General features: G+C 32.6%; 3 protein-coding genes across 3 annotated transcripts in view; 2 read left to right on the top strand and 1 right to left on the bottom strand.

Annotated features, from left to right (window-relative positions):
• Positions 1-407: 407 nt before the first annotated feature.
• LOC108580331 (putative sodium-coupled neutral amino acid transporter 10) lies at positions 408-3,973 on the top strand. Its single transcript, XM_017944059.1, has 7 exons — positions 408-947; positions 1,035-1,305; positions 1,372-1,508; positions 1,581-1,808; positions 1,893-2,097; positions 2,207-3,785; positions 3,914-3,973. Exons 1-6 carry the CDS (start codon positions 465-467, stop codon positions 3,748-3,750), a joined length of 2,868 nt encoding a protein of 955 aa, XP_017799548.1. The 5' UTR covers positions 408-464; the 3' UTR covers positions 3,751-3,785; positions 3,914-3,973.
• A 3,042-nt stretch (positions 3,974-7,015) lies between these two features.
• Positions 7,016-10,120, top strand: LOC108570093 (transmembrane protein 26). The gene is made up of 5 exons (XM_017931882.1): positions 7,016-7,209; positions 7,725-7,902; positions 7,990-8,397; positions 9,086-9,783; positions 10,084-10,120. Exons 1-5 carry the CDS (start codon positions 7,016-7,018, stop codon positions 10,118-10,120), a joined length of 1,515 nt encoding a protein of 504 aa, XP_017787371.1.
• A 667-nt stretch (positions 10,121-10,787) lies between these two features.
• LOC108580276 overlaps positions 10,788-11,854 on the bottom strand; it is a 2,619-nt gene continuing 1,552 nt past the window's right edge. Inside the window, exon 3 of the mRNA XM_017943987.1 lies at positions 10,788-11,806. Coding sequence (XP_017799476.1) covers positions 10,788-11,806 — 1,019 coding nt within the window. The remainder of the gene's footprint in view (positions 11,807-11,854) is intronic.

The following is an 11,854-nucleotide window of genomic DNA, read 5'->3' as shown; positions in this document are numbered from 1 at the left end:
TTCGTCACGCGGATTAATGGAGCATGCTTTGTCGAGTCAAAATGGTAGTAGTCTTAGGAGGTCGACAGAACGCTCGATGGTTTTTTCCAACTGTCGTGATAAAAAATGTGTTTTATTGGACCACAATTTTGATACGTTCAATATGATAACAAATTACATTATTTGTTTTACACGTAATACTGTCGATCAAATGATATTAGTTGATGGAATCATAATTCTAACCTCAAAATTAAGACAGTTTATGTTTTAGTACTATTTGTAAACAATGCATGAACAATTATTATTTATGTATGTTATGAAATCTTAAAATACCCATTAAATGTCCTAACGTAGCTATTTGTTGAAAAATTTTATTTGAGGAAAAAAGATTAAAAAATCAACAAGAACATTAAAAAGATCATAAACGATCAATCATTACAATAAATCAGTTGAGTTTACTAAGAGGCTAAGTAACGATTATTGCAATGATTTCTCAATTGTCACATATGATGACTCTTGCAAACAGCATCATTGGAGTAAGTGTGTTGGCAATGCCATATTGTTTCAAGCAATGTGGCATTGTTCTAGCTACTTTGGTCTTAATATTGAGCAGCATTTTATCTCGACTTGCTTGTCACTTTCTCATCAAGTCAGCTGTTATGTCAAGACGACGGAATTTTGAACTTCTTGCTTTCCATGCATTTGGCCATATGGGCAAATTCTTGGTGGAACTGTTTATCATCGGTTTTCTTGTGGGAACGTGTATTGCTTTCTTTGTTGTTATGGGTGATTTAGGACCACAAATTGTGGGAAAAGTGATAGATAAAAATCCAGAAGACATCAGGACCAGTTTACTCATAGCAACAAGTGTTTTCATTGTTTTACCTTTAGGATTACTTAGAAATATTGACAGTTTATCTAGTCTTTGTACTGCTACTATTATCTTTTACCTTTGTCTTGTGTTGAAGGTAAATTATTATTTGCCTTTGGCTTTATTTTAGATAAAATCTTTAAGCAATAAAATGATAATTTATCAGGTGTTTCTTCCTTATTAGATTGTAACAGAATCTATGCAGCACATTTTTGCTGGAGATTGGTATGAATATGTATATTATTGGAGACCATCTGGTATACTTCAATGCATACCTATTTTTTCTATGGCTTTATTTTGCCAAACTCAATTATTTGAAATTTATGAAACCATTCCAAATGTGTCTTTAGAAAAAATGAATGAAGTTGTACAAGGTGCACTAAATATATGCACTATTGTATATTTATGTGTTGGTTTCTTTGGCTACATAGCATTTTGCACACAACCATTTACAGGTATTTATTGTATCTTAATTGCATATATTTTATACTTATTTTACTCACTCATTATCAAATTTCTAGGCAACATATTAATGAGCTTTGAGGCTAGTTTGTCATCTGAAATGATCAAGATGGGATTCGTGTTTTCCATTGCATTCAGTTTTCCTCTAGTCATTTTTCCATGCCGTGCAAGTTTAAACTCTCTCTTATTTCGCAGGGTTTGTATTAGTTACAGATATATGGTAGTGATAAAATAATATTATTTCAGTTTATATATATATTTCTTACAGGTATATGCTCATGAACCTTCTGTAAATTATTTACCAGAAACAAGGTTTAGATGCCTTACTATTATAATTGTGACTGTTTCTCTGGTTACTGGCATTTTAATACCAAGCATTGAATTTGTTCTTGGTTTAGTGGGATCTACTATTGGAGTTATGATATGCTTGATATTTCCAGCAATATTTTTCATATCAATTAGCAGCAAACATACTAATGAAAGATTATTAGCACAAGTAAGATTATTAAGAAATAATCTAATAAATTATATTGTTCCTTAACTATTTGTCTTTAATATTTTCTCTTCAATCTACATTTAGGTAATTTTATTCATTGGTATCTGCATCATGATTCTGAGTACATATGCCAACTTGTATGCATTAGAAGAATCTACTAATACAAAGACATTAATATCAACAAACAAACCTATACAAATTAACAGTTTACCACTAAACTTGAACAAAGATGATATTAATGCAATGGCAAATGTTCCTAATAATCCTGAAATTCTTCCAAATGTTAAGGGTACTGAAAAAAATTTTTTTTTGCAAAATATTTAGATGATAATAATAGTAGTAATGATAATAATATTAGCAGTAGTAATAGTAATAGCGACAACATTAATAATTTTCAGCGCAAATGGGTCAAGTGTCAGATTTGGGTGATTTGGACAAATCTTTAAACCCAAAAGCAAATGATATGCGACAAGAACCACCGATACCAGTCGAACGCATAATTGTTACAGAAAAGCCAATAGTGGAAACACAAAAGTCTGTTGATAATATACTAGCCACTTTTGCTCCAGTAATAAAAAAAATAGTAGAAGAAATAAAAACCATGGATGAAAGTTTTCATGAGCAATCAAATATTTTAATAAAAAATGATCTTATAACGACGGCAGAAACTGTCACAGCAAAGGGGGAAGAGAATAATCCTCTAGGTGTGAAAGAGAATTTTATAGATACACAAAAAAATGATAATTTTATACATTCTGATGCAATTAAAAAAGAAGAATCTGAATTAGCTGCTGATGCAGAGGTTGCTAATATACTAACAGTAGAAAGACATGAAAAACTTAGAAAGACTTTAGAGAAACATAAACAAGAACAACTGCAAATGATGGAGGAACAAAAAGAAATATTGAAAGATTTAAAGGAACAAAAAGAAGAAATTGAAAGGCAAAAGCAAAAGATCGTGAAAGATACACAAGAACTTAAAGAAAATGAAGAGAAACAAAAAGTTCTTAATGACAAATCTGTCGCACAAGTAAATGATAATTTCACAAACTTGGATAGTAATAGCGAAAAGGAATATTTAAAGAAACGTAAAGAAAGTAAGAGTGATAAAGCTGTTAATTCCGTTCCTTCTAATAATGAAAATATAAATAAGGAACAAAATATTCAAATGGATACTAATAGAAGTTCTTTTTCTACCAAAGATGTAAACGATAAAATGCTATCCGATAATAAAATAAATGATGAACGAAGTAAGGAAATAGAGATCAGATCGAATAATTCGAAGGTGTTAATCAAAGGTCCGATTTTGAATGCATTGACAAAACGAGTATCACAGAAATCTATTTCTGTTAATGAAAATGATGAAACCATACATGAAAATAAAGATAATTCTAACAACTTACAAGAAAAGTCAAATTTGAAGGTTGAAAAAGTACAACATGAATATTTTCTACCAATTGCATTAAAAATGCGAAATCAAACAAATATGGAGAATACTTTTATGCCAATCGTAAATAAATCCGAGGAAAACGTTCAAGCAATTCGTAGAGATATTTTGGAAAATCATGAACGTGAAAAACGAGAAATTAATATGAAAACAGAAAAAATCAGTGACAAACTTACAAGTGATATTTTGGACGAAAAAGCTGAATATCTAATAAAAAATTTCACCGTTAAAGATAATCACGAGAAATGTTCCAAACAAAACGAACATATGGAGGAAAATTTGGCAAATAAGTTAAATCAAGAAACATTAAGCGAAAACTTATCTAAAAGTGGTACAACTGAAGCATCATTGATCAAAGCCAATTTATATTTGTCAGAACATGGATTTGCAAATGCAGTTTCAATGGATCCAAATATGCCTATAAGGGGAGAATATGTTAAATTGAAACAGAGGGATTTAAAATCTATGGATACCAGTGAAGATTATAATGTTTAGACTTTTGGAGACCTGATTAGATGTTATTCGTATGCGTGAGAATTTAATTTTATAAATAGTTAGTAATCAATACGATCTTTTTTTTTGTTTTTGTTATTGTTCTTTTTTGCTACATTGATACACGATATATATTCAGAGTAAATAAATGACTTTAATATTACAGAATATTAATTATCTGAATGGATCTATTTTCATAAGCCTTTATTGAACACATTGAAAGCAGGACATTAGTGGACAGCATATTTAGGTATTCTAGGCCAAACATATGCATCCCAGACCAATTCAAGTTAAAGCTGTAAAATGACTGATAACAGGAAATGCAAGGATAATCTAGAAGGATCTCTCTTAAATATTGACCAATTTATTCTTCCTGTCAGGGTACATAACAAGTGTGTATTCATGAATAGGAGTTTTCTTGAGTGAAATAACTCTTGAATTCAATTAAAATACATACTATTACTTTGATCTCTCCCGAGTGGTGGACTATGACCCGTTTCTACCGGATACAGCCTAATTTATATTATGCAAATAAGTGCAAATTTGCATGAGTATATCGATTGGTTTACAGGATGACGAGTATATTCATTGATCGCAGACTGATACGATTGTTAGGCATAATTGATAAAGGGATACTGAATAATATTAGACCTAACTCACAAGAAGGATTGTCAGTGGATCTTCAAATCAGTTTCCCCTGACAGACGTTTAGTTTATTTATTCGTATACTGCCGTATTAAAACGAGATAAAGGCATCCATAAGGCATTGTTTTGGTCTACTAAAGTGTGAAATATTTATATAAAACAGTCACGTTGCATATTATTGTACATATCATTATTCTTTCATGTAACCTATAAATAATTGAAATTATGAATATATTTTTACATTGAATGGCATAACATTCCCTACTTTATATCCTCTGTAGTATTAATATTAATGATGATGAAAACTGAAGACGTTGCATTTCTGTTTGCCACTAAATATAATTATTATTTTTAATTTTAAAGTTTCATCTATCGCCTAACATTCTTTTGTCTTACGTTACGGGGACTCCAAAACAGTGATGCCAGAATCGTGGGCCGTGGGCGAAAGCAGTTACCTCCACTATGCCCTACTGCTGTCTCCCACTATACCGTCCTTATGCTCTCACACAAGTGTAGCGGTAGCTCTGCATGTGCGAAGCCTGTTCGGCTCTTGCCGCCAATTATCTACGTCACCACGTGATGCTCGAGCAACCTGAGCGCATGAGTAAGAATTAGGAGATTCCCTTTGAATCTCGGTGAGACGCAGTGTTTCGAGTACAGTAAATTCTCTACAATAGTCAGTAAGTTTGGATTCTACTAGTGACAGTATAGATGGTCCTACGCCTAGGTCTGCGTCATTGTTGCGCCCATGTTATCTCGCTCACAGTTAGTCAAGCGTGTAACGCTACACCAGTCGGTTTCCTTTACGAGATTTCACGGTTCGACAAATCATAATAGAAAAATATCATTTCTTTAATTTTACTTTTTTTCATCTGAAATTTTTTTTAACATGTTGGTGAGATTTTTCTGATGAAAATGATATCAAACACGATATAATTTGAACAACATTTACTTATTAACACGTTCACTGTCTGGCGTGACATGTTGTTCAAATTATGTCGTGTTTGATGTCATTTTCATCAGAAAAATCTCATCAATATGTTAAGAAAAATTTCAAGATAAAATTTTTCTGATGAAAATGATATCAAACACGATATAATTTGAACAACATTTACTTATTAACACGTTCACTGTTACGCCAGATTTACAGGTTCCTGTCAGGCGGCCACAAGAAAATACATTTTAAGGATAGGGTTATAGTATTATGCTTTATAATTTTTTTTTTTTCAATTGAAAATAATGTTTAGCTACCTATGACGGTCAAAATTTTTAGTTGACAACATTTGTTTTATTTTTATTATTCTAAACATTTGAGGCACTCCAGTCACTGATGACCACCATTGCCATATCGAGGAAACAATCTAATGTTAATACTTATTGAGTGATTAATTTAATTTCATAATATATCGCTTTGGATAATTCATCTTCATTAATAAGCTTCGGTCCCGAATTTAGATTGACTGCCTATTTTCCGCTTATTTGGTGAGGCGATGACGTCAGAAACCTCAAGTTCGCTTTGCCGAACAGTACAAGTTATATTTATATTTATGGTATCCTCCTGGTATTTAGATTAAATGTGAAGAAGTAATATTGAAAATTTATTTATTACGTATTTATTGCAACTATGCAATAAAGTATAGTGTAAAAATGTAATTTTTATCGGATAAGAGTAAAAGCTTGCTTACCCTTAAAAGATTCGAATCCTACTATGGGCGGCGGTAACCAAGGCGCATGCGTGACGATCTTGCACCGTGGTTAAGAATTAAAAGTGGCGATCTAGCGCAGCGTCGCGAACAGTATATCATATATGAAAAGGGAGGAACTTTTTTCGTAGTTTTTAATTTTGTAAAAATCGACTTGAACTCATAATACAAGTAAATTTATGTGAAAAATAAGCAAGTGGGTTAGTAAATTTTTGTTATAGGGTGATAAATCTTCGTTTGTATTACTTTCTGATGACAATCTAACATCTACTTTTTCATAGGCAATGACCACTGCAGTTGCAATCATTTGTAACGGAGAATAGCGCATTTAAAACGTATTTAAGTTTTATAGATTTGTAAAATATCAATGTATACAATTGTAAAGTTTTGTATTAACGTGCAATAGTTATGTGTAAAATCAGTCTGGATTCTAAAAGAGAATTGTATAATATTTATAAGTGGATTAAAAGTATAATTACATAGTAAAAAGTAGAATTATTAAATATAAAGTCAAAAAACAAATAGTAACAATATTCACCTTATTGTTGAAAAAAAATAGTAAGATATATGTTTTAAAAATACAATTAATTATTCTTTCAACAGACACATGTTGTGTATAAATGTACCACCTCGATAGCGCATGCGCATGACTGTTTGAAATCCAAACCCTCTGGAACCCTTGTACCTTTATTTCAGTCCTGATACAGTGTGCTTTTGCTGAGCTGCTAAACTGATTGCATAAACAAATTGCATAATTCAACAAAAAATGTAGTGCTCAAGCAAAAGTTGTTAAAAACTTACATTTCCATTACTTTTCTATTTTTAAACATCAGTAGAGAGTGTGATTATAAAGTTTATAATACAAATATTATTTATTAAGTGGTTGAATAATAAATTGTAAAATAAAGTGATTTGTGATCATGGCAAAATTTTTGGCGACAATTAAAGCAATAATTACACGCCTGGTTTTCGCGTCTCACAGTTTCATTGCTATTTGGCAAGTTACTACATTTAAAAAGAACCCTCTGTTTTGGTACCTGAGCTGTCCGATTTTGTTACTGTTTTTTGAAGGCATATTTACGCTCACCATAAAAGAAAATCAAGAGTGGAAGTGGTAAGTAACTGTAATTCATTTTTTCTGAAATTTTTTAAAGTTATTAGAGAATATAAAAAAATAAAAATTAAAAAACAAGAAATAATACTTGTAAAAAACATGTTCAAAACAGCAAGTTTTTATGCGGAGAAATCTACGTGATAAAACAAGCCTATTTTTCTTCAGCAAGGAAGGGGTGTGTTTTTGTGAGTCCGTCTCAATTTGACAGTCGGATATTGAAGCATTAGTAAGAGGAGCGGGATGAGACACAATCCACTATACGTCGAAAATTATCGACAGATACAGACAGGGCCACGTAACAGTGACCCCTTTTTCTAATCTCCTTTTCCATTCATATCATTTGATCGATTGGAACAGACATTCATCAAAAACACATTTGTGGCTATTCATAGAAACAAAATCAATGCATTAAATTAAAAAAAAAAGAGAATACCAATCTTCAACATTTAAAAATGAAATTTTAATTGTTATAACTTACCGACGAAGTAAAATGTAAATTTTTCTACATTTTACAGGTTTTGTCCTTCAGTTTTCTTATATCTCAGCAGTGTAGTTCCTGCAATATGGCTTTTGGAATTGGATAAGGTAGACAGAAGGCTGAAAGCTTTTGAAACTAACATGAACATATCAGAGGACTTTGATTTAAAAAATCTTGCTGCTGAAGACTTAAAACAGTTGGAAAAAGCACTGGGTGTAGGTTCAATTTCAATTCTGCTCGGCATACAAAATAATCATAAATTCTTCAAAAAATTAACAAATATATTTTAATACTTTGTTCAGGTGAACATACATCTACCTAACATACAAATATCCACAGAAACCTGGGTGACTTTAATTGAACAATTTTTAATGCTGATTCTGATAATTGGAAGGTGGATGTTGCCGAAGGGAGATCTAACCCGGGACCAACTGAGCCAATTATTATTGGTCTACATTGGAACAGCTGCAGATATTATAGAATTCTTTGATTCCTTTAAAGAAGATCGTATTGCACGTGAACCTGTGTTGGTATATTTGACTTTAGGTATATGGGCGTGGTCTCTGATGCAATTCACGGTTGTCCTGACAGCCACTAAGTCTAGGAAGTCAAGGCTGTCTTCCGGAAGCGCAGTAAAAAGGAGAGTACACACGGAGACCAGTTGTTGTAGCATCGATGTATGGGGGATTGCTTTGAACATGGTTCTGCAGGTCTGCTTTACCAACAGAGATGTTCTTCCTTTTAAAAAACTTTTAATGATCCTACTAAATTTTAACTTGTATACCCAGACAAGGTACAGGATAGACCTTGCACCTAATGTATTTTTGTGTCCAAAGTTCTGAAATTCCGATCGTGTAAAAAATCAGAGTTTTTGTTATGTCCTCTACAATATAAAGCGGTGAGTTTAGGAATTACATACAATCCAACCATCAAAGTTTGTAATATCGACTGATGTAAAAAATCCTCTTTTATTAAATTTGCATATAAAGATACGTACATATACTGGATTGTGTGGGTAGAATTGTTTACAACCTTCTGACAGCAGTAGAACACGCGCATGTAATGAATCATCTACTAATAGACAATTACGCTACTTTCTTATTTGTAATTTCATAATTACGTTTAATTTCAATTCCAACCATTACTAATGTTGTAATCTTATTCCAAACTGAACGGTAACATTGGTAGCGACACGAAAATGGAAGGATCTTCTCGGCTCTAAAGCCCCGGACAAAAAGTCCCATAAGATGCAAGGTCTATCCTGTACGTCGTCTGTGCAATAAATATGTTTCACTTATAAATTAGAGAAAACTAAATTTCCTGAATTTTTAACGTAATTAAAATTAGTTATACCTTTTAAAAATTTTTGAAAATAGTATTTCTCGTAAAATATTACAGGATGGGCCATTTCTCGCGTTCAGGCTGATTTTAATCATCCATTATCGCATAGTCAGCTACATGAATATATTCTTCACCTGTAAGAATACTCTGGTGATACTGCTGCAGCTTTACCGACTGTACGTGGTACAGACAGAGAACAAGAGCAAGAAAAAGAAGAAACCTGAAATATCGAGTATCAGTATTATTTCGAGGGAAGATATTTACAAAGATACGAGAAATAGAAAAGTTTCTGAGGAAAGAAGAAGGAAGAAAAGAAGAGACGTGGAGGCTAATTACTCAGATAGTGAAGAAACCACGGAAGAAGTCGATAAATTCGATTCCTCTCCAAGAAACGTTAACCATATTCGATTTTACAGAAAAAAGCGTCAAGACACTGGATACTCTACCTCAAGCTCCAGAAATTCTGGGAAACATGGAAAATCTCAACGAATTGAAAACAGAAAAAAGTCTTCACGCAGAGCGGAGTACCAAATCGAAGTTTCCAGCGATGAGGAAAAACGTAGAAGAAAATTGGACAGAAAATCATCGAAAAAGGGGGATAAGAAATTTTCCGAGAGTATTAAGATGAAAACTAGAAACGACGATTCTAGAAAGAGGAGAAAGAGTAAAGATGACAGTGAAGAAGAATCGACCATTGAAGAAGTAGCTGATAAGACGAATAGTGAAGAAAGTGAATTGGAATCTGAGAGGAAAAGGTGAATAAATTAAATAAATACAGTGTCAAAATAAATAAACAATTTTAACGTCACATCTTGCGATCACTTTACAACTTAATAGAAGACCTAAAATTAATTACTGAATAAAAACAATGGTGTTCATTGGATTTGAAAACCATTTATTAGATAAAATATTAAACAGCTTTTACTTAAATAGAAAATTCTGCTAAAAAAAATATTCCTTTTATCTGTAACCGATTTTATAGACTCTTGTCTAGCATAGTTCTATATTTTGTACTCTATTAGATATCAACAATTTTAGAAGTTTTTTTCTCACAGGTACACTCATCGAAAACGAAGGCAAAACAGAGACTGACAACGAAGTCTCGGTATAATCGCGCTCTTGTTCGTCTATTTTGCGATCCTCGTGATTTGTGTACTTTTCATACATGCTGGGATCAATAATGGCATGGTGTTGACTACCAGAATGAAGGAAACCCGTAATTAATTAACTCTTTGCACTTTAATTATTCTATAAATCAAAATACCGATAAATTTTTCTGATTTTGTAATTACACTTTATCTTCTTCAAATTATAATTGTAAATAAACTAAATTGGAATGCAAAGAGTTAAAAAGATCATGCACAAGATCATACTACTTATATAAATTGAGCACCGGAGTAACCTAAACTAAAATACTAGTTTAAAGATTAAGAGTTATTTTAATATGGTTCCAGTCTTTAAACGTAGCTTTACATAATACAGTATGTAAACGATGATCACTTAGTAATATTTGTACTACACATTACTATTTCAAGCTTTGTTTAATAAAGGAACGAAAATATCTTCCTTGCTCCTTCAACTCACTCCTCTTCGATGATCAAACTAAAATACAAACTTGAACGATTGCAAAAGAAAAATCTGTGTACACATGGAATTAAACGTTTTTTCTGGAAGATGATTAAAATCTATAAAACACAAAGTGGTTGGAGCTTTATCACAAACTTAAAGCTTGCAATATAAGTATGAATGATAGAAAAGATCATACAATATAATTGTTGCAAGTGTCCAACCACTGTATGCTCTGTACAGCATCCAAAGTGTCAACATAGTTGGCTAGATCGTCTTGATGAGCGCCAGTGGCTGCACAGTATAACATGGCTGTGTTCTCCAATAGTTCTTGCAAAGATTGTGTCTTTACCATTGCTGCATTTACATCACTATTCATTGTTGAAGTTGTTCCCTTCTTCTCTAAGCTTATTATGCTTGGTTGTGCTCTTTGAACCATGTCCAATTGCTTTGAAACTTCAACTTTTCTATCAGACAAGTTATCCACCGATGTTTGATCAATTTTGAACAAAGATTGCCTGTTCTGAACACCCGAAGGCAGTCTTTTATCGTTCGAATTGCTCTTCATGTCCTTCAGCTTCTCCACAGTCAAGTGGAAGCGCCGCCATTTTCCTTGTGGGAAAGTTATGTTCTTGTTTCTATCTACAGGACTCTTTTGAACATTCTGCTTCACATTTTCCTCTTTATTCAATAGTTTTTTAACCCTGATATTCTTCATGCTGGTGCAAAACTTCTGATTTTCTATAGCTGGTTTTTTTAAAGTGCTCTTGTTGTACTCTGAGAGGATCTTTGCTATTTCTGCAGCCTCACTGGTGCACCAGGTCTTATTCAAGCCTTCAGAAATTGTTTTTACGTTTAATTCTTTGCCAGAAGTATCGTAGCGTAATTTTTTTTCGCTAGAATTCAATTCTTTTCCCACTTGAACCTTGTTCTGGTGCACGTTATCCACGAAGTACTGTTTCACAGTGAATTCTACTTTATTCCCTCGCTTCGGGGCCCCTTTCACGGCTAATTCCTCGTTAAAATCATTCTTGAACACTGATGGTAGTTCGCCCAAGGTTTCTTCACGGGTAGAACTGTCTTCTAATTTTACCATATTTGCATTGCTCGTTACTGGCTTTAAAATTTGGGCATCCTTCATTTCTGGAGGATTTACCAGGATAAAAGGACTCTTCGAGGGCCGTACCATTTCCTGGATCTTCATCTGTCCACCTTGAAACGTTTTAAAATTAGTAAAAGCAATAGACTTCTGCGAATTGT

This window comes from Habropoda laboriosa, unplaced genomic scaffold (genome assembly GCF_001263275.1).
Source record: "Habropoda laboriosa isolate 0110345459 unplaced genomic scaffold, ASM126327v1 scaffold9, whole genome shotgun sequence".
Taxonomy (NCBI): domain Eukaryota; kingdom Metazoa; phylum Arthropoda; class Insecta; order Hymenoptera; family Apidae; genus Habropoda; species Habropoda laboriosa.
Note: the sequence above shows the minus strand (reverse complement) of the source record. Positions and strands in the feature narration are given on the sequence as shown.

Bases quoted from the DNA above. Each gene is read 5' to 3' on its own strand.
- LOC108580331 (XM_017944059.1), top strand. From the start codon at position 465: ATGATTTCTCAATTGTCACATATGATGACTCTTGCAAACAGCATCATT. The intron at 948-1,034 runs GTAAATTATTAT...CTTCCTTATTAG, and splicing joins ACCTTTGTCTTGTGTTGAAG to ATTGTAACAGAATCTATGCA. The intron at 1,306-1,371 runs GTATTTATTGTA...TCAAATTTCTAG, and splicing joins TTGCACACAACCATTTACAG to GCAACATATTAATGAGCTTT.
- LOC108570093 (XM_017931882.1), top strand. From the start codon at position 7,016: ATGGCAAAATTTTTGGCGACAATTAAAGCAATAATTACACGCCTGGTT. The intron at 7,210-7,724 runs GTAAGTAACTGT...TACATTTTACAG, and splicing joins GAAAATCAAGAGTGGAAGTG to GTTTTGTCCTTCAGTTTTCT. The intron at 8,398-9,085 runs GTCTGCTTTACC...AAAATATTACAG, and splicing joins CTTTGAACATGGTTCTGCAG to GATGGGCCATTTCTCGCGTT.